Source organism: Dasypus novemcinctus, chromosome 7 (genome assembly GCF_030445035.2).
Source record: "Dasypus novemcinctus isolate mDasNov1 chromosome 7, mDasNov1.1.hap2, whole genome shotgun sequence".
Classification (NCBI taxonomy): domain Eukaryota; kingdom Metazoa; phylum Chordata; class Mammalia; order Cingulata; family Dasypodidae; genus Dasypus; species Dasypus novemcinctus.
In genome coordinates, this window is record NC_080679.1 from 49,650,894 (window position 1) to 49,673,441 (window position 22,548).

At 38.7% G+C, this 22,548-nt stretch overlaps 1 protein-coding gene across 1 annotated transcript in view; it reads left to right on the plus strand.

Moving 5' to 3' along the window:
- Positions 1–8,450: 8,450 nt before the first annotated feature.
- The window catches only part of DNAH7 (dynein axonemal heavy chain 7), a 334,263-nt gene continuing 320,165 nt past the window's right edge, over positions 8,451–22,548 (plus strand). Inside the window, exon 1 of the mRNA XM_058300437.1 lies at positions 8,451–8,591. Within this exon, the coding sequence (XP_058156420.1) occupies positions 8,577–8,591 (15 nt within the window). The 5' untranslated portion in view covers positions 8,451–8,576. The remainder of the gene's footprint in view (positions 8,592–22,548) is intronic.

Below are 22,548 nucleotides of genomic sequence, written 5' to 3' on the forward strand. Positions count from 1 at the left end.
GCCTACCATATGGGAGGACCTGGTTCAATCCCTGGTGTAAAAGAAGAAGAGAAAACGTGCCTGCAAAGTGAGCCAGTGCCCACCTAGTGAGCCAAGTGCCCGTGTGGTGAGCCTGTTGTGGAATTTAAGAGAAGTTCAATTATTTGAGTATAGAGAGGGGCCAGGACTCAGGAATGATTTTGAGAAGGAAAAATGGTTTATTGACGGCCGGCCGGACTCGGGAGCTTTCAGTTTGAATCCAAACGATTTTCAAACGTCTTTTATACAGAGAGGAAAGGCCAAATGGTCCCTTTGTTTCAGTTCTCAATAGGCTTCAATTAGCATATATCTTCCACATCTTAGGTAAGCTTTTAGCATAGACTCCAGACATTCTAGATAAGCCTTTAGCATATTTGGTTTTTGCATTTCCCCTAAATACTTAAAGTTTATAGCCCCCGCATTGTTAAACATTTCCTGGGACTGGAGCTGCTGCTAGTCCCCAAGGGCAGGACTGCAGACCCCCACCGTTCCACACCCACAAGTCAAACAACTTAGTTATCTCTGAAGAGACAAAGAGCCTTCCACCCATAGCCCACATCAAGCCGAGTGCCCACATGAGTGCCTGCATCATGAGCCGAGTGCCCACACGTCCAGCCGAGTGACCGCACAGCAAGCCGAGTGCCTGCGCAGTGAGCCAGTGCCTGCACAAATGAGTCACGCAGCAAGATGATGTCGCAACAAGAGAGAGAGGAAGGGGAAAGTCAAGGTGCAGCACAGCAGAAATCAGGAACTGAGGTGGCACAGCTGACAGGGAAACTCTCTCCACATCAGAGGTCCCCAGGATCGAATCCCTATGAATGCTAGAGGAGAAAAAATGAGAAGACAAAAAGAGAAATAGATACAGAAGATGGTCCAGAGAATGGATACAGACAGAAAAATTGCATGGCAGGGGGAAAAATAAATAAATATTTTTTAAAAAAGAAAAATGATTAAAGTATCTTCTAAAAATATATATATCATCAGCATGTATTAAACAGTCCTTTAGTAAAATCTGGTTTAACAAATAAGTCAGGTTACTTTCCAAAAAAGATGTATTTTGTTTCAGTCCTAATATACATGACTATATTTCCTGATAATTGCAAAAGTTTAAAAATTTAAAATATTCCATGATTCTATGGAAAGAGTAACCACAGGAAAAAAGGCAAGATTTTCCTTTGTGATCTGCAGGCGAAAATATCTCCCTCTAGTGTTCAAAGAAACCAAATGCACTCATTTGTGTTTTTCCCGATCTGGTTATGATTAGCAGAAGGTCAATGTGCGGCATAAAGCAGCATCTCTATTTGTTTTTGTGGGAAGTGGTCCACATGTAGTTTAGTATTTTCACAAACAAATACCACATGCATGAATTGTCAACCAAAGTTTGGGTTCTTTAATATCTAAGATATCTGTTGTAACTCTTAACTTTGTACTTACATAACTCTTTCTCAAAGGGACAACAAAATATGTAATTTTAAAGTTTCAAGTTTCCAGAAAGAGAAACTGAGAGCTCCAGGACTTGATCCTTGGCCCACCTTTCTTCTTTTATCTCTTTACTCTCTCACACTTGAGGATTTCATCTAATCTCATGACTTCAACTACCATCTATCTATGGATGACCCTCTAACCTAAACCCTGACTTCTCTCCTGAGCTCCAGGATTGCATAGCTTCCTGTCTCTTCAACATCTGCACTTGGACCTCTAAAATGCACCTCAAATTTAACACATTTGAAAAAGACTTCTTGATATTTTTGCACCTTCCAACATACTCCCACCTCCAGTCTTCCCCATTTTAGCTAAAGGCCCTACCATTTACCAAATCAGTCAGGCAAAAATACCTGTCATTTTCCTTATGCAAGTTCTGTCAGGTGTGCCTCCAAAATATATCTCCAATTCGTTTACCTCTCACCTTTTCCATCGCCTCCCTCCTACTTCAGGCTGCCATTGTTACTTTCCTAACCCATTCCAGGAGGCTCTTAACTAGCCTCCCTGCTTCCATTGTTGTCCCATTTCAGGTCATGGTTTTTCCATGGAATTGAACTAAAATCCTTGCTCACCATGCTCCTGGTCTTCTTCAAGTCCTGGAACATGTCAAGCTCATTTTTGGGCCTTCTCACTAGCTCATCCCATTTCCTAGAAAACTCATCCCAAGATCTTTGAATGGCTGGTTCCTTTTTGTTGTTCAGATCTCAACTCAAATGTCTCGTCTTCCTCAATTTCCTTGACTGCAGTCTCTCCAATGACCCTGTTTCATTTTCTTTTTGTACTTTTTAACCTTCTGAAATGATTTATTTATTAATATACTTTAAAAAAACCTCTTTCTTTTTTTCTTTCTTTCTCTCATATGCTAATTTTGTTTGTCCTTACTAAAACAAGAGCCTGGGACATTGGTTGACCCCTGCATCTTTTGGGTCTGTAACAGTGCCTGGTCCATAGCAGGTGTTCAAGAAATATTTGTTGACTGAGAAAGCCGAAGAAAAAGCTAGGTTTAAAAAGGTAGAAAGCATGGGCAGAGAGCAGAAAAACAAATTCTGGACTCTATTTTAAGTGGCATATTCTTTTTTCCCAGCCTCCATACCATGCCCTATAATAATAAAAATCTGTCACACTGCCTCAGAATGAACATATATAACAAACACCAGCATTCTTTCCTTCCACACATGCTACAGTTTCAAAAGCAAAGGTAAAACAAAAGTAGTAACAAATAACAACATAAAAATCAGAACTCAGCAGCTACATTTGCTTACACAATACATTTTAAAGGAAAATAAGAAACCTTGTAAAATATTCCCTTAGAATCAGCACAAATTTGGGCATGAAATCCCACAGCAAACATTTGGTTCATGTCTAATAAAATAATTTTAGGAAAATACACCCAAACCATGAAAGGAAACACAAATCATAAATGTAACTGAACTTCATTCTCACAGAAGCAAAATATCAGCAAGTCAATTTCTGTTCTCCATCTGGTTCTTCATATTTGAGTAATTGGGGTAACCAGTTTCTGTTCCCAGATACCTTCTTTTAAAATGGATTTCCGTATTTGTAGATTCATAAATCAAAAGCACATAGATAGCTGTACTGAAATTAAGTACTATGTATATAAGGGATCCTATCAAGGATGTAAGTTACAGGGGGAGATAAAATACCTTTCTATAATTTGAAGGTTCCAGCAGTCCAACATTTTTAATCTAAAATTCATTCAGAAAATTTTGAGAAATATATGGATTCTCGTCAGGATTTTGAGCTGACCATAACCTGAACAGTGAGATAGGTATTACTTTATGTGTTTCTCTCACCTCAGTACTCAATCTGGTTGGAGACAATATTGAATACTCTGAGAATCAGAAAATCAGTCCCAGAAGCTATGTTCCTCTTGTTTGACAGGGTCCATGATAACTGGCATATATTTAAAAAAGCATCTTTGCCATTTTTTAGAAATCATTTTTCCTTCCCGAGTTCTGGCAAGGTGCCCTACAGAAGACTAATTTAGAAACAGGATTCTGCAGATGAGAAATTGACCCCAGAAGACCTGTAAGTGGAGGTCTAGCAGACACAATGTGGAAAGTCACCCTACTTCTTGTTTATTCAGATTATGGCTTTTGAGACTGGGGTGAATGCACAGTGAAACAGCAGAGGCTTGAAGAAAGAAAATTCATAGAGGTGGGAGGTGAATGGCTGACCTTTTTTCTCATCTCTGTCTGCTACTGATCCTGGGAATCCACCTATTCCTCGCTGGCCTGCTAAAGAAGACTATGACTCTCTGCAGCAATCCAGTCCAATTTGACTTCTGCCAAGAGCCCTAAATCCTTTTAAACTTGTGGGAACTTCTGGGACCTTTGGCAGCACTTTGGCAACCACTGAACTTACCATACATTCACATCTGTTGGTTATCGCCTATGGTTTTGTTTCTCATCCTCTTACTTTCCAATGCTTTTTGTTCTATTTGGTGTGAAGCAAGTTACTACATGGTGCATTTTGGAAACACAGGCTTGGGGCACAACAGAAACTTTCAGCAAATGACAACTTTATTCCTTACACAGCACCAAGGGGTCAAATTGCAGAAGAGATCCCATCATGGCCTGCCTTCCAGGAAGGCCAGACTGCTTGGGTTAGGGTCAGGTGATGGCAACTCTGCACGCCTCACTTTGTGTTGGAGAAGAGAGACAATTTTGTGCTGCCTGAGGAGGGTATTTATCTCCAGAGGGTGGGGCCCTGCCACTGAAAGGTTCCTGCCTATTAAACATCTAAGGCTCCCCAGTCCCACGTCCGGACTTAAGGTCTGGTCAGGGCTTTTCATTAGACCTGACATCTCCCCTGAGTTGTGGAATGGAAACAACCTGAAACATCACTGCACAATAGAATAGGAGGTAGGGGATGGGTAAGCGCTGGGAGATGGCTGATTTCCCCAGTACTTGGCTATTCAATCTTCTACTGCTCTACTGGCTTTCAACTATTTTGACTATGACCTCAGGTTATGAAAAACTCTACATCTTCAGTTAATTCCCTGAACCCTCTCCCCATGTCCAGGTCTCAACTTTATTTGTCTCTCCCTGGGGCCTCTGTTCTCATGTGGGCCTTTCTTTCAATTCATCCATATTCCAGATTGGATATGTGGGGTCTGCAACACTGACCCTCTGTTTTCAATACAAACTCTTACTAATTTTAAGCTCATAACATTATTTTTCCTTCTTGTCTCTTGCTTCATTCATCGAAGACTCTAGCCCACAGTTTCCCCCTCCTTTCTGCTACTTTAGTACCTATAAGAACAGCCATAGCCTTCACAATTCAGTTCACTGGCCTCCCATGGCCAAAGTCTTTCACTTTAATCACTTAAGCTTCCGTGGCCACATTCCGGACCTTGTCAACACCTGGAATTGCCCCAGTTCTGAAGTCATATAGTCAATAACTTCATTGCTATCCTTTGACAGTTTCTTCAACTACATCAACCTCATTGAGACCTCCACCCACCCCAACCCTTTTTCTTTCTCCCCTTTTAATGGCCCTTTCCCTTTTTACTTACTTCTACTTATTCCTCCATTTTATGCTCTGTGACTCTTTAACTTCTCTGTTTTCAGATTCTCCATTCTCTTGCTCTGTTGCACTTCTGTAACACCAGCCTGAGAAATGTACCAGGTGTTTGTCATCTCTGAACCTGAGCCTAGTCTGTGAATGTTTTTGGAGGGCATCACAGAAAACATGGATTGCTGCAACTACTAATTCAGAGACTTCAACTTCAGCTGGGTCTTTCCTCTGTCTCCTTGATCAGTTTTGCTCTCTCTTCTTTTCTGCCACATAGTTATTTTGAAACTTCCCCTTTCTCCTTCAGTTTCTCAGCAACCCCTCCCTCCTATCTTCCTTCTCATTTTTACCGGATGATTTTGCCTTCTATCTCATAGAAAAATTGAAATTAATTTGGAGGAGAATGCCCCCAACTATATATCTGCAAAGCTATAAAATGCCCATATTTCTGCCCAATCTTTCCTCCTTCCTTCTTTTGCAAGGATCCTCTTCATCTTGATGACCCTATTTCCTTCCATGTTCTCTTTTATCTTCATCCTCTTCTTCCCATCTGTATTTTAACATGAACAGATTCTCCTATTTGAAAACATAAACTCTTGGCTCTATGACTCCCCCAGCCTGCACCCTATCTCTTTGGTCCATAACTTTTTGGTCCATAAACTTTTTGAAGATTTAGTTACATTTTCAGCCTCCCTTCCATTTTACTCTTCAACTTCTGCTATGTAGCCTCACATCCTCCCACCTTACTCCACTGAAACTCCTTTTGCCACATTCACCAATGACTTCCTTGCTGCTACATCCAATAGATAGCTTTAAATTCTTAGATCATTTACCTTCCACATATTCAATTCCTATTGAAATACTGTCTTCATTAGTTTCTATGAATCTATACTCCGTTTTCCTCCTTTATCTCTGCCTGCTTCCTCTCTATTCTTTTTGCAGTCTCCCTTTCTAACTTGTAACTGTTGGTGTTGTTTAGTTTTTAGTGTTTTTTTTTTTTTAATTAGGTCTTTTCTGTTCTTCCTGAGCATACTCCACTAGCACCTCCTCCATGCTCATAGATTCAAATGTCATTTATATGCTAATGAACCTAAAATCCATGTCCTGTCCCCAGTTCAGAAATTATCTTCTGAGCTCTCATCAATATGTATAATATATACTGGCCACATATGCACTTGCAAGTCCTATAGGTATTGTGCAGTCAACATGTCCAAACCTGGACTCATACTTTCTCATGAAAACCTTCTCCCCCTTCTCTTTTCCCTATCTCAGTGAATGAGACAACCAAGCACCCAGGTATTCAAAGCAGTAAAAGGATCCTCAACCTTACTTCTCCCTCTTAAATGTCCACATCTTTATGAAGCCATTTCCTGGATGTCTCCTGAATCTGTCCACTTCTCTCCATTCCCACTGTCTGTCATTAGCCCAGTTCCAGCCACTGTCATCTCTCCCTGAACTCTTATAATATCCTCCTGTGGAAGACTGAGCTATGCACCCTGGCCGGTGGGGGTGGGAAACACATTCTTTATCTTTTTCTGCATTCCTGTTGAACCCATTGTAAATAGCAACTTTTCAAGATGTTATTTTTAGTTAATGTGTGATCCAACTGAATGAGGGTGAGCCTTAATCTTTATTACTGGTGTCCTTTATAAGGAGAAGAAATTTAGACATAGTAAGAGAATGCCATGGGGAGAAGCAAGAAGCAAGAAGTTAGAGGGAACATGGAAGAGAAATGAAAGGATATCACCAGGTGGTGGGAAGCAGGAGACACAAGCTGAGGAACCCCAAGGGTTGCCACAGCCACCCCAAACGCTACCCATCCCAGGAGGCTGCAAGATTTCTAGCCTCTGAAATTGAGACAATAGGGTCCTGTTCTTTAAGTCTCTCAATGGTGTGGTGTTTATCACAGCAGCCTGGTAGACAGAGACACTTCCTGACAGGTCTTGCTTGCTCTCAGTCCCACCTTTCTTCCATTCATTCACCTTCCTGGAGCTAGAGTGATCTTTCTAAAAGGCAAATGTGATCCTGCCACTTCTTTATGATTAAAATTATCAAAGAAGGCCAGTTGCCCTGAAAGTCTAAACTCTTTACCATGTTTATGGGCCCTGCTTATCTCAGTTTCATCTGCAGATTCTAACTCCCTTTAACCAAATCTACTCTTCAACCTCTCAGAACAATTTTCAGTTCTTCCTATATGATCTGCTTTCTGCCTGGAATATTCTTTGCCTGGCCCTATCTTCTTCCTTCAGATTTCAGCTTCCACATTCCTTCCACATCTTCCAAGAGAAAATTAAGTGGTGCGTTTATGTTTTCCTTGAACCCTCTCAACCCAGCACAGTCTCCACTGCACAATAACTGACAGTTTGTTTTATTTTTTGTCTTTATTTATTTTTTTAATGTTACATAAAAGAAAATATGAGGTCCCCATATGCCACCCATCCCCCTTACCCCACTCCTCCCATAACAACAACCTCCTCCATCATCATGGGACATTCATTGCGCTTGGTGAATATATCTCTGAGCACTGCTGCATCACACGGTCAATGGTCCACATGATAATTTACACTCTCCCCCAGTCCACTCAGTGGACCATGGGAGGATATACGATGTTCGGTAACTGTCCCTGCAGCACCAACCAGGACAGCTCCAAGTCGTGAAAATGCCCCCACATCACGTCTCTTCTTCCCACTCCCTACCCTCAGCAGCTACCATGGCCACTTTCTCCAAATCAATGCTACATTTTTCTTTGATTACTAATCACAATTTGACTGCTTGTTTTAAAACTCCCTTCATCTTTACAGAATGAATTGTTTCTAGGTCACCTTTGTACGCCAAGTGCTCAGCGTAGCGCCTTTTCTGCAGTAGACCATCCGTGAATTTTGGCTCACTGAATTAGTAAAGGTTCTTTTGCTGGTGTTCTTCCAAGGAATACTTTTCTAGTGTGTGGAAAGAGTCAAGAGAAGAAGGTGTCTACCGGCTCCAGCCTTTGCATGTCTTACTCTCATTCCACTAGTCCTCATTAGCGTTGAACCTTTGCGATCATCCACTAATTTTCTGAGACTTTCTAGGAACAGATGAAGCCAACAGAGGCGTTAAAACAGAGGTCCAGCGCACCTGGCTCAGTATAGGGAGGGTGCAGATGCCTGACCATCCCTAATCAAAGGGTATCCTCCTTACTGCCGAAGAAAAGCTACCATCACCTTTAGCTATTCTGCGTTCAGCCTGTAGCCGCCGCCACCGGGCGGAGGGGCGGAAGGAGCCGCGAAACGCCGCGAGTGCGCCCCCTGCGGGAACGCTCTGCCAGCCCCCGGGTCTAGTCCCAGGCGCAACAGGTGACCGGAAACGGAACCGCGCGCGCGAGCGCGGACCTGTTGCTTAGCAACGGACGCTGTTCAGAAGCCAGACCGCCCCGGTGCGGAGAGAGTAGCGCTGGAGTTGCCGGCGGGACCCTCAGCTCAGCCTCTTTGGTCCGCGGGGTTCTCGGGGCCGCCAAACAGAAACCCGGGAGCGCCCACTGTCGCCAGCGCGTCCTCGCAGCCATGAGCACCGAGCAGGTGAGAGGGCTGCTCCCAGCTAAGGTCGCCGCCGAGCCGTTTCCCACGCGTTTCAAATGTTGCGGACGCCCGACTCGCCAGTTGTGACCCCGCACTGTAAAGCGCTCCCTTCAGCCCAGTTAGGACGTGGGATATTGGGCACTTTCCGCGAATAGTGTGGACCACGTTTCCTTTCCAACCGTTCGCTCTTGGTGTTGTCATAACAACCAAACATTTCAGTCTAGTGGTGCGCCTGCAGTTTAAATGACAACCCTGGAAGGCTCCCGCCTGTATTTCGGTGGGGCTGCTCAGCGGGAAATTACAAGGGGTTTGGGCTCTAGAATTGGATTCAAATCACTACCTAGTTGTGTGATTTTGGACAAATCACTTAGTCTTTCTACGCCGTTATTTCCCTTTCTTATGCACAGGGGGAAATCAGAACAACTTTTCCTCTTTCCTAGGATTGTTGTGAGGTTCAAATAAGATATGATACGATAAAATACAATACTATACTGTCCTATGGGTGAAAATTTGGTGAGTGACAAATGCAAAGTCTTAAAATATCCCCATGGTATGTAATAAAAGATTCATGTTCCAATAACTACTTTTTAGAACTCTTTTCTTATTGAACCTACAGATATAAGAGCATCTGTAACCAAAATAAACGTGGAATAATGTTCAAACTTAGATGCTAGAACAAAATGGGATGGCATTAAGCGTGGGCATTATTTGGCTAACCAGAAAACAGCGCAAGCTCTTCATGTGGTTATGACTAAGAAAAAGAACCCTTTAAACATTCTGGCGCTGAATGGGAAAAATTCATTCTGAAGTCTGCAAAATTTGCTTAGCTTTTTAAATTTTGCCACTAAACTATAGTTCTTTCCTTTTTATTGCTTTATAATGCTTTTCCATAGTGTTAGAGTTTATTGTGGAAACAGTGTTAAGGTGGTTTAGTCCCCTATCCACTGGGTTATAGATTACTAAGAGAAAAATGTCAAAACTCTAATTCCCTCATTAATGAAATAAGGAATTGATGCCCAAATGCTCAAGAAAATTTGGTTTTAAACATTTTATTGAAATAAGTGTAATAAATTGGGCCCTAACAAACTCGATGCTGATTCTTATACCAAAGCATAATTAGTAATTAGTAGTAAAAAGAGCACATGAAGAAACAAGAAATAACAAAAAATTCAGATACAGGTAACTAAAAAACTGAGCAATAGACTAATAGAATTTGCTAGTGATTTTTTCCTGTATGATCTTGTTTTCAGAGACTTTAAGAAAATAACATTTGCTATCATCACCATCAATATATATTGGCAGAGACTTTGTTTGATGCCCAAATCAGTCTTTGGCTCCATCTTGATCTATAGCCTACGTTGTTGAAATTTAAAATACCTGTTTACCATATTTACAATGGTATTTCTGAATAGCTTCTATTTCACAAAACCCCTAACTTACCTATCTACAACTAAAAAGCATTAATTAAAAATCCATTGGCAATTTAGTTTTAAGCTTCATTTCAACTTTATAAAAGTGATTTTGGGAAATGACCTCCCCCCCCCCCAAAAAAAAGAGGAATATATGTTATTGAAGAGGAAGTGGAATAGAATTATTTCATTCTATATATACTATTTTTAAACAGCAGAGGGCTCTCTCTTGCTGTTACAGGTTGTAATTTTAAAACTTGATACTTTTCATAATGCTAATTTAGAGTGTAGTTTTTCCTTTTGAAACAAACAGAATATATTAAACTTTTGGAGATGTCATTTTTATTTGGTATTTACTTACATATTCATTCAGTTTTAAAAAGTAAGCCGGTATATATTATACTATAACCTACAGAAATGTGTGGATAAGAGTATAAATTAAAATGTAAACTATAATCCAAGCTTAGTGGCAATGCTCTAAAATGTGTCCATCAATTGCAATGAATGTACCTAACTAATGAAGGATGTTGTTAATGTGGGAGGTGTGGGGAGCAGGCTTAGGGGAATCCCCTATTTTTTTAATATAACATTTATGTAATCTAAATATCTTTTTAAAAAATTAAAAATTAAGAATTAAAAAAGTAAGCAGTTAGTAAAATCATATTTGCTGAAGGAGATTTTAACATATTCATATATTAGTGGAAGGTTGAGAATAACATGGCATTTTTCAGGAATAGCATTACACTCTCTGGCTCTCAAGTTAGATATTTAGAAGAAATATAAGCCCTCTGCACCTCCTCATTTCCTTTTAAAAATTAAAACATAAACAAAATAAGTCATTTTTATTTTCAGTTGACAAAGTTTTAGGGGCTTAAAGATGCAAATAAATATCCAAAGACCAGGAGGCTTCCCATAAATCTACTACAAACTATAGGCAAGGAAGAGAAAACCGCTGTCAGCCTGTCTCTTCCCCAGCACTTTCTCCAGTTGTAGAATCAAGCAGTTTTGGATTTATATAATGATCATTCCCTGTTTTCCTTTAGCATATGTTCTTTTTTTTTTTTTACCTTTTTTATTAGAAAACTTGTGAGCTTACAAAACAATCATGCATAATATCATATGTTCTTTTTTTTCCCATAATATCATATGTTCTTGATTTGATGGCCTTCTAAGGGGATCAGAGAGAGAATAGTTGGATGTGTGGGTGTCTAGTAGCCTGGTGAAAATTTAACAACATGTGGTAACTATATTTAAATCAACCATAATAAATTTGAGAGCATATTGTTGATTTAGCCAAACATCCTAATATTATTGTTGATTTAACCAGACACATTCATAGACTCTGGTCAAAGTTCCATAGAATGGTTAATACTTGGATGATACCAGGTTTACAGTATCCTGTCTAATAAATAAATAGTTGAAAATCAGCAAATCAGCAAGATAAAAAGTAAATGGAAAGTCAGACTACTTAAGGAAAACGTAGGCACTTTAACAACTTTAATTTTGGTAATATAATATTGTACTAGTTGTGATCCCAACAGAAAATAGATGGCATAATCAAAGGGATTTAACTAAAGAATATTTATGTTGAGACTATTTACAGAGTTGTGGGCAAGGTTAAGCAAACCAACGGGAATGACAAGGTACCCAAGAATTTATAGCACTAGGAAGCATTTTTTATTCCTAGGCCTGAATGGGGCAAAGAGAGTGAACACCAACTCTGAACCTCATGAGAGCTGGGGGCTTAAAAGGGCAGCTTCCTGACAGGAGCTAAGATGTGGAGGAATTCAGCCGCCATCAGAACCATGGGTAACAGGGAATCCTAGGAAATAAGTATCCTGACCTCTCTCTCCCGTTCTCCAGTCTTCTACTGTTGCCTCTCATTGGCTGATCCCACCAGAAGTCAGAGGGTTGAGGGCCTATATGGTGCCCATACATAGAATTCAGCCTTCTAGTACCGAGTAGGAAGAAAGGGATGGAGATTTGATCTGGAGGGGCAAACAAGGACTAACTGGCACAGTAATTATTTATAAATAAATGCATCCTTCATAGACAATTCTGTTTATATATCCATTGGGATTAAAAGTTTGTAAATCAGTTGTTTAGATCCTATGATGCATTTTCCTTTCGAAATCTTTTTACCTAATAAAGGTTTAACAAAAGACCTTTATTAAAAATATTACAAAAAATCTTTGCATGAGGAACTCACCAGGATCTGAGTAAATAAATATACAGTATTCATGAAAAGGAAGAGTCCATATCATAAAGATGTCAATTTCCTCCAAACTATTTTAGAAATTTCAATGTGTTTCTATTAAAATCTCCAAAAGTTTCATGCAATGTGAATTGTATAATTTATAAGGGAGAGAAAAGGGGAAGAATATTCATGATAATATTTAAGAACAGCAAGGTAGAGGGAATTACCCTACATATGATATAGTCATAGTAATTGAGAAAATGTGATAAAATTTGTCTACAGATATATATATATGTATATGTACACACATATATCTGTATATATGTGTATATGTACACATACACTTAAGGAATTAAATAAAGGGACAACACTAGATGTATTAAATATACTCACTTTATACACACACACACATATAAAGATACATGCCCAAGAATATTGTGAATTTGTGTGTATACACTAAAATATATGCCTGAGACCCAAGAATATTGTGAATTTTGTGTGCATATACACTAAAATACATGCCTGAGAATGTTCACTGCTGCATCTTTTGTAAGAGAGAAACATTGGAAATAAACTAAATGTTCATTCATAAGAAAATTGATAATTTGTATTATATTCAAAAGTAGAGTACTATGTAACTGTGAAAGTCAGTAAAGAGAGTGTTTTAATGTGGCTAAATTTCAAAAACATAGTATTAAAAAATAGCAAGTTGTAGAAGAATACAAATGATGTGATTACCACTTTTATAAAATTCAAAGCCTTGCAATAACAAGATCTTAGTTTAATGATCATACTTATATAGTAAGTATGATAAAAATTTGCATGGGAATGATGAATAAAAGATGCCATGGTAGCAAAGTGTTAGGATTGATGGAGTTGGTTTGAAGATACATGGGTTGGTATGATATTATTTTCTGTAGTTTGAAATTTTTCATTATTTTTAAGATATGAGTAAATGGAGGCAGTGTGCAGACAACTATCTCTCTTTATCCCCTAGTCTTTCTCTATATCTCTCTTTCTACAACTCTCCTTTCTCCAACCTCTATGACCAGAGTTGTAGCTGTGGATATGATGAGAAGATATTAGATTCAGAATCTATGATGTGGGTAGAACTCATGGGATTTGCTAGTGGATTAGATGTATGGTGTGAGATAAAGGGAGGAATCAAGAATGACAGCAGGATTTTAGCCTGAACAGCTGTATGAATGGCCATGCTATTTACTGAGCTCAATAAAATTTGGGGAAAAACTGGTGGGAGGTGTGTGGGTGTTTCATTTATCAAGCAATGCTTTTGAGATGTTAAGGTAGAGGGGTCTGATATCAAGCAGGCAGTCAGATATAGGAAATATTAGTATTCAGGGGAAATGTAGTGCTGGAGAAATAATTTTAGGAGACTTGAGTATACAGGATGATATTTAAAATGTTTGGCCTCGATGGAATCAACTTGGAAGTAAAACATCTAAGGAATGAGGGATCTCTAGCACATAAAAATCAGAAAATGAAAAAAAAATTGGCAATGGGGATTTAGAAAAAGTGTCCACTGAGGTAGAAGGAGCATGAAAAAATAGTCATTCTAGAAAACAAGTGAAGGCAGAATTTCAAGGAGACAAGAATCAACTGTCAAAATGCTGCTAAGAGATTGAGTAACATTAGGCCTGCGAATTGACCAGGGGATTTGGCACCACAGAGTTATAAGTACCCATGACAACAGTGTTATTCTGGGTATGAAAACTTGATTGGAGAACATTCTGGAGAAATTGAGAGTAGAAGAGTGGACATAACTAGCAAAAGGCATAACTCATATCTGTTTTATACATCAAAGTATCAATCCTCCAGATTTTTTTTTTATTAGATAAAATACCTACCATAGAATTATTCTCTACTGTAAAAGGATAGAGGTACTTCTCTGAAAGTTACTGCTAAAAAGTACAAGTATTACTTATGGAAACTTGAAGGTACATTAATTTGAATAAGTGTCACTTTAGAAAGTGGAGCATTCTGGGAAAGAAGTGAATTTCTAGCATGGAGAAGGGAGGTGGAGTTGACTAAGCCCTGGACACTAAGTTCAGATAAATTCTCAGAAGAAGATAGTGTGGATAAAAGGGTTTGTATTTTTTAAAGCTTTCTGATAAGCACTTTGGGTAGCTATATCCTTTTTTTAAAGCAAGCAATCATGAAAGCTATTCTAAGAACAGACACTGAGAAGAAAAAAACATTTATTTTTTGAAATTTTTTCACCATGTAAAATTCACCAATTAAAAGTATAATGCTCAGTGGTTTTTAAGATATTCATTCACAGTGTTGTGTAACCATAAGTACTGTCTAATTTCAGGGCATTTTAATCACCACAAAAAGAAACCTAATGCCCATTAGTAGTTATTCCTCATTGTCCCTCCCACAAGCCCCTGTCAACCACTAATCTACTTTCAATCTAAATGGATTTGCCTATTATGGATATTTCATGTAAATACAATCATTTATTATGTGTCCTTTTGTGTCTGGTGTCTTTCACTTAGCCTAATATTTTCATGTTTCATTCATGTTGTAGCATGTGTCAATACTTCATCCCTTTTAATGGCCAAAGAATATTTTATGTATGGATATGCCACGTTTTGTTTACCCATCATCAGTTGATAGATATTTGGATTGTTTCCACTTTTTGATGACTGTGAATAATGCTACTATAAACATTCTTGTACAAATTTTTGTGTGGACATATGTTTTCAGTTCTTTCGTGTATATACTTTGAAATGGAATTTCTGTATCATATAGTAACTTTATTTTTATTTTTTGAGAAACTGCCAGACTGTTTTCCAAAGTGGTTATGCCATTTTATATTCCCACCAACAATATATGAGGGTTCCATTTTCTCCATATCCTTACTAACACTTGTTTTTGTCCATCCTTTTGGTTATAGCCATCTTACTGGGTGTGAAGTATGGGCTTGATTTGCATTTCTCTAATGACTAATGATACTGAGCATCTTTTCATGTATCCTTTTTAGCCTTTGCTTATTAATCTTCTTTGGAGAAATGTCTATTCAGAAACTGCCAATTTTTTAAAGTATTTGTCTTTTTATTGTTGAGCTGTGAGTGTTTTTAAATATATTCAGGATATTAGACTCTTACAAAAATTATGATTTGCTAATATTTGTCCCATTCTTTGGATTGACTTTTCAATATCTTGATACTGTCCATTGAGGCATAAACTTTTAAATTTTGATGAAGTCCAATTTATCTATTTTTTCTTTGTGCATTAGGTATACTATCTAAGAAATCATTTCCTAATCTAAGGTCATATATTAAGTTTTATAGTTTAAACTCAAATATTCAGGTCTTTTATCCATTTTGTGTTAAATATTTTACCTGAAATTGGTACAACTTCATTTTTTTTTGTATGTAGATATCCAGTAGTCCTAGAACCATTCATTCAATACTCCAAATCTCTTGCCCTTGTTTTTTTCTTTCAGGCTCCATTACCCCTTTAGTATCTCTTGCAAATCTGGTCCTTTGGTAAGATATTCTATCAGTTATTGTTTGTCTGTTAATACTTTGAACTCACCCTCATTTTTGAAGAAGAGCTTTGCTGGATATAGAATTCTTGGCTGGCACTTTTCCTCTCTCAGTACCTTAAATACATCATACCACTTTCTTCTGTCCTCCATGGGTTCCCATGAGAGGTCAGCACTTAATCTTATTGAGGTTCCCTTGTATGTGATTCTTTGCTTTTCTCTTGCTGCTTTCAGAATCCTCTCTTTATCACTGATGTCTGTCATTCTGAATAGTAGGTGTCTTGGTGTAAGTCTATTTGGATTTATTCTCTGGTGTGTACTGCCCTTCTTGGATATTGATATTTATGTCCTTCATAAGGGTTGGGAAGTTTTTGGTCATTATTTCCTCAAATATTCTTTCTGCCTCTTTTCCATTCATTTCTCCTTTTGGGACACCAATAATGTGAATGTGTGTTTCATGTCGTCTTCAATTTCCTGAGACTGTTCCATTTTTTCCCATTCTCTTTCTGTTCTTTGAGATCATTAATCTTGTCTTCAAGCAATTAAAATCTGCTCTTATGTGCCTCTAATGTATTTTTAATCTCATCCATTGTGTCTTTCATTCCCATAATGTCTGTTACTTTTCTTAGCAGGTTTTCAAATTGTGCTTTATGCTCTCCCAGTGTCTTCTTAATATCCTTTATTTCTTTAATCATATTTTCTTTAAATTCTTTCAAGTGATTTAGGAGAGTTTTGTAATTATCTTTGATTAGTTGTCTTAAATCCTGAATCTCATCAGGATATTTGTTTAGTTCTTTTGGCTGGTCCATCTCTTCATTTTTCCTAGTATGGCTTGTAATTTTTTCCTGATGTCTAGGCATCTGAATACGTTGGCGAATTTACTCTGATGACTAATTTCTCTCTTTTGCATATTTTTTCCCCACAGCTCTTCTTTGATATTTGGTTCTACTTATTCTCAAGTCTTTAAAATTGCCTAGCTCAAGTTTTCAAAATCAGATCAAGGACTCAATAGTGGAGCACAGATTTTCTCCCAGGGGTTGGATACAGAGCATGATCAGCTTTTGTCCCTGCAATTCCAGACTGGTCAGCAGATGGTATTAGTCAGCACACTTTTCCAAGGAGGTTTTCAGTTTATGCTTCCCTGTGTTCCTGTGCTGAATCTCCCATCAGAGACTCGGAGTGGGCTGTGTTGGCTGAATTCACTAATGAAGAGCACCCAGGCCTTTTCTCCCTTTTCCCTTGAAACAGCCGACAGAAAGGAAGATGTCTGTTTCCTTCTCAGTCACCTGCAGTGAAACAGATATTTTACCCCAGCTTCATATCTTGGGGTTGGGGGACGGGACACTTCCTGGCAGCCACCGGGGTTTGGTAACTCATGTTCATTGTTTTGTGTTCTTCCTTTCTCTGTGCTTCACCATCCTGGGAGTTCTGTAGCACTGTCCTGGTCTACTGACACCCAAAGCAGGTCTCTCAGACAACTTTTGGCTCTTTCTCCATTGTTTTTGTGAGAGTGTTCAACTATGTCTTTTAGAGTGTCACCGTCTTCCCATAATCCCCCTATTCCTATATTTTGGAGTGTGTTTTATTAAGGAAAGACGTTGAATTTTGTCAAATACATTTTCTGCATCAATGAGAGGATAATGTGATTTTTCTTCTTCAATTTATTAATGTGGCTTATTACACTAATTGATTTTCTTGTGTTGAACCACCTTTGCATACCTGGGATAAACTCACTCGATTGTGGTGTATACTTCTTTTAATGTGCTTTTGGATTTGGTTTACAAATATTTTGTTGAGGATATTTGCATCTATGTTCATTAGAGTCATTGGTCTGTTATTTTCTGTTTCCTTACTATCTTTTTTTAAAAAAGATTTATTTTCCCCTCCCCCACCCCCTCCCTGCTGTTTTTTGCTGTCTGTGTCCATTCGCTGAGTGATCTTCTGTATCTATTTCTCTTTTTGTCTTCTCCTCTCAGAGATCCTGGGGACCTCTGATGTGGAGAGAGGTTCCCTGTCCATTGCACCACCTCAGTTCCTGGTCTCAGCTGTGCTTCACCTTGACTCTCCCCTTTGTCTCTCTTTTGTTGCATCATCATCTTGCTGTGGGACTCACTTGCGTGGGTACTGGCTCACCACATGGGCACTGTCTCACTACTCAGGCACTGGCTCACCACGCGGGCGTTCATGTGGGCACTCAGCTCACTGAGTGGGCAATGGTTCACTGTGTGGGCACTGGCTTACAGTGCAGGCATGCTTTCTCTTCTTAATTTTCACCAGGAGGTCCCAGGGATTGAACCTGGGTCCTCCCATATGTAGGTGGAGGCCTTATCACCTGAGCCACATCTGCTTCCCTGTTTTCTTAGTATCTTTATCTGGTTTTGGTATTAGGGTGATGTTAGCTTTGTAAAATAAGATTGGTAGCATTCTTTCCTATTCAATTTTTTTGGGAAGAGCTTGAGCAAGATTGTATTAGATCATCTTTGAATAATTGGTAGAAATCACCTGTGAAACCATCTGGTCTGAGGCTTTTCATCTTTGGGAGGTTTTTGATGACTATTTTAGTCTCTTTACTTATGATTGGTTTTTTGAAGTCTTCTATTTCTTCTAGGGTCAGTGTTGGTTGTTGGTGTGTTTCTAGGAATTTGTCCATCTCATCTATGTTATCTTGTTTTTTGGTGTTCAGTTTTTCATATTATCCTCTTATGATTTCTCTTATATCTTTAGGGTCAGTGGTAATGTCTCCCCTCTCATTTCTGATTTTGTGTCTTCTTTCCTTTTTTCTTTGTCTGTCTAGCTAAGGGTTTGTCAATTTTGTTGATCTTCTCAAGGAACCAACTTTTAGTTTTGTTGACTCTATTGTTTTTGTTCTCAATTTCATTTATTTCTGCTCTGATCTTTACTATTTCTTTCCTTTGGCTTGGTTTGGATTTGTTTGCTGTTCTTTTTCTAGTTTCTCCAGGTGTGCAGTTAGATCTTCAATTTTAGCTTTCTTTTTTTTAAATTTATTTTTATTTTTATTTATTTATTTATTTTTATTGACTTTGTAATAATATTACATTAAAAATATATATATGAGGTTCCATTCAACCCCACCCCCCCCACCCCACCTCTCCCCCCGCCAGCCACACTCGTTCCCATCATCATGATCTTCTTTTTTAATATAAGCATTCAAGGACTATAAATTCCCTCTCAGAACTCTCTTTGTGGTGTCCTACAGGATTTGATATGTTGTTTCCTCATTTTACTTCATTTTAAGATATTTACTGAATTCTCTGGCAATTTCCTCCTTGACATGTGCATTATTTAACAGTGTGTTGTTCAATCTCCATATATTTTTGAATTTTCTCTTTTTCCATTCATTTTTGATTTCTAGCTTCATTCCATTATGATCAGGGAAAGTGTTAGTATAATTTCAATCTTTTTTAATTGAAATTGATTGAAACTTGTCTTGTCACCCAATATATGGTCTATCCTGGAGAAGGAGTCATGACCACTTGTAAAGAATGTATATGTACTATTTTGGGGTGTAATTCTCTATAAATGTCTGTTAGGTCTAGTTCATTTATCATATTTTTCAAACTCTCTCTTTCTTTATTTAACCTCTGTCCAGATATATTCTCTACTGAGAGTGGTATTTCAAAGTCTCCAACTATTATTATAGAGACATCTATTTTCCCCTTCAGATTTTCCAGTGTGTATGTCATGTATCTTGAGGCACCCACATTAGGTGCATACATATTTATTATAGTTATTTCTTCTTGGTGAACTGCCCCTTTTATTAATATATAATGACCCTTTTCATCCCTTATAACAGTTTTGCATTTAAAATCTATTTTGTCTTGTATTAGTATCAATACTCCAGCTTTTTTTGTTTGTTTATTATTTCCATGGAATATCTTTTTCCAACTTTTCACTTTCAACCTGGTTATGTCCTTATGTCTATGGCGAGTCTCTTGAAGATAGCATATAGATAGCTCATATTTTTTAATCTACTCTATCAGTCTATGTCTTTTGATTGGGGAGTTCAATCCATTAATTTTTTTTTTTAAGATTTATTTATTTCTCCCTCCCTCCCCATTCCCCCCCATTGTCTGCTCTCTCTGTGTCTATTTGCTGTATGTTCTCCTTTGTCTACATGTAGTCTCATTAGGGGACTCCAGGAACCAATACTGGGGCCTTCCGGGGTGGGGGAGAGGGGGTTACTCTCTTGCACCACCTGAACTCCCTGTTCTGCTATGTCTTCTTATTTTCTCTCCTCTATGTCTTTTGTTGCGTCATCTTGCTGTGCCAGCTCTCTGTGTTATCCAGAACTCCTACGTGGGGTGGCTTTCCTGTACTGGGTGGCATTCTCACATGGGGCTGGCACTCCACATGGTCCAGCTTACTGTGTGGGCCAGCATGCCCTCACCAGGAGGCCCTTCGTATTGAACCCTGGACCTCCTATATGGTAGACTGGAGCCCAATTGTTTGAGCCACATCCATTTCCCCAAGCCATCAACTTTCAATGTTATTAATGTAAAGGCATTTCTAACCTCATCCATTTTATCCTTTGACTTTCCATTGCATTTTCTTAATATTATCTGTCATTTTGCCTTATATTACCCTTCCTAATAATCTTCATTTCTACACTCTTCTCTAAGTCCCTCACCCTTGTTTTTCTTTTCAGGATACCCCATATAATAACTCTGGTAATTCTGGTCTTTTTGTAGCATACTCCCTCAGTTCTTGTTTGTCTGTGAAGACTTTAAATTCACCCTCATTTTTGAAGGACAGTTTTGCTGGATACAGAATTCTTCAGTGGTAGTTTTTCTCTTTCAGTACCTTAAATATACCATACCACTTTCTTCTCACCTCCATGGTTTCTTTTTTTTTTTTTTAAAGATTTATTTTTATTTATTTCTCTCCCCTTCCCCCTGCCCCAGTTGTCTGTTCTCTGTGTCCATTTGCTGCATGTTCTTTGTCCGTTTCTGTTTTTGTTTTTTGTTTTTTTAAAGATTTATTTATTTATTTATTTCTACTCCCCCCCACCCCATTGTCTATTCTCTGTGTCTATTTGCTTCGTCTTCTTTGTCCACTTCCGTTGTTATCAGTGGCATGGGAATCTGTTTCTTTTTGTTGCATCATCTTGTTGTGTCAACTCTGTGTGTGTGGCACAATTCTTGGGCAGGTTGCACTTTCTTTCACACTGGGCAGCTCCCCTTCGATCATTATTTCCTTAAATATTCTTTCTAGCCCTCTTCCATTCTTTTCTCCTGGGACACAATAATGTATATGTTTATGTATTATTTTGCATCACTCACTTCTCTGAGACCCTGTTCCATTTGTTCCATTCTTTTCTCTCTCTGTTCTCCTGTATTTTCCAGTTCACATGTCCTGTCCTCGAAATCACAAATTCTGTATTTGAGCAATTAAATCTTCTTCTATGTGCCTCTAATGTATTTTACTAGGAGGTACTGGGTATTGTACCTGGAACCTTGTATATATGAAGCAGGTGCTCAACCACTGAGCTACACCTTTTTCCTCTAATGTATTTTTAATCTCATCCATCACGTCTTTCATTCCCATAAGCTCTGTTACTTATCTTTTCAGATTTTCAAATTGTTCTTTGTGCTCTTCAGTGTCTTCTTAATATCCCTTCTCTTTAGTCATTTTCCTTCAATTCTTTGAATTGATTTAGAAGATTTGTGTGGTTTTCTTTGATTAGTTGTCTTAAATCCCGACGCTTTCCAGGATATCTGGTTTGTTTGTTTGGCTGGGCCATCTGTTCCTGTTTCCTAATATGGCTTGTAATTTTTTGCTGATGCCTAGGCATCTGGATGTATTGGTGAATTTACTCTGATGATCAGGTTCTCTCTGTTGCCTATTTGTTTTGTTTTGAGGTACTGGGGCCAGGAATGAACCTGGGGGCATTGTAAGTAGGAAGCTGGCACTCAATCACTGAGGCACATCAGCTCCCCTGGGTTGTTTTTTTCATTTGTTTGCTTGCTTTTTGTTTTTGTTTTTAGGTAACACTGGGAACAGAACCCAGGACCTTCCATGTGGAAAGCAGGTATCCAACAGCTTGAGCCATATCCACTCCCTATTGTTTTTTCATTCACAGGTTTTCTTTGATTTTTGGTTCAACTTATTCTAAGTATTTAAAATTATCCTGCTTAAGTTATAAAAACCAGGTCAGTGACTCATTAAAGGGGTGCAGATTTTCTCCCAGTTTTGGGGCTGAAGAGAAACCTAAAAGCAGTTTTTTCCCTTGCAATATCCCGGCCAGCCAGCATATGGCACTTGTTGGCAAACCTTTGCGTGGAGATGTTTCTTTCAATCTTGGCCTTCCTGTGTCCTGGTCTGGCTAGAGCTGAGAATCAAAGCAGGCTTTGTTGGCCAAATTCACTGAAGAGAAGCCCTCCCACTTACCCTCCCTCTTCCCTTGTAACTACTGACAGGTAAGAAGACCTCTGTTTCCCTCTCAGTTGGCTGCAGTGAGCCAGGGGTTATATCCCGGCTTAATGTCTTGAGGGTAGGGGAATCCCTCCTGGCTGCTGCGGGGGTTTAGTAACTCACATTTGGTGTTACAGGTTATTCATCTCTCTGTCCCTTCCCTCCTGGGAGTTGTGCAGCTCTGTCCTGGTCTGCTGACTCCCAAAGCTGGTCCCTGAAACAGCTTTTGACCCTTTCGCCATTGTTTTTGTGAGAGAGTTGAGCCCTGCCTGCCATCTTCCTTGAACCTCTGTATGGTTTTTTTTTTTTTTAAACAAATAAATTTTATTGATACATATTAATAAAGCATAAATCCTTCCAAAGTGTACCTTCAGTGGTATTCAGTATAATCACATATTTGTGCATTCA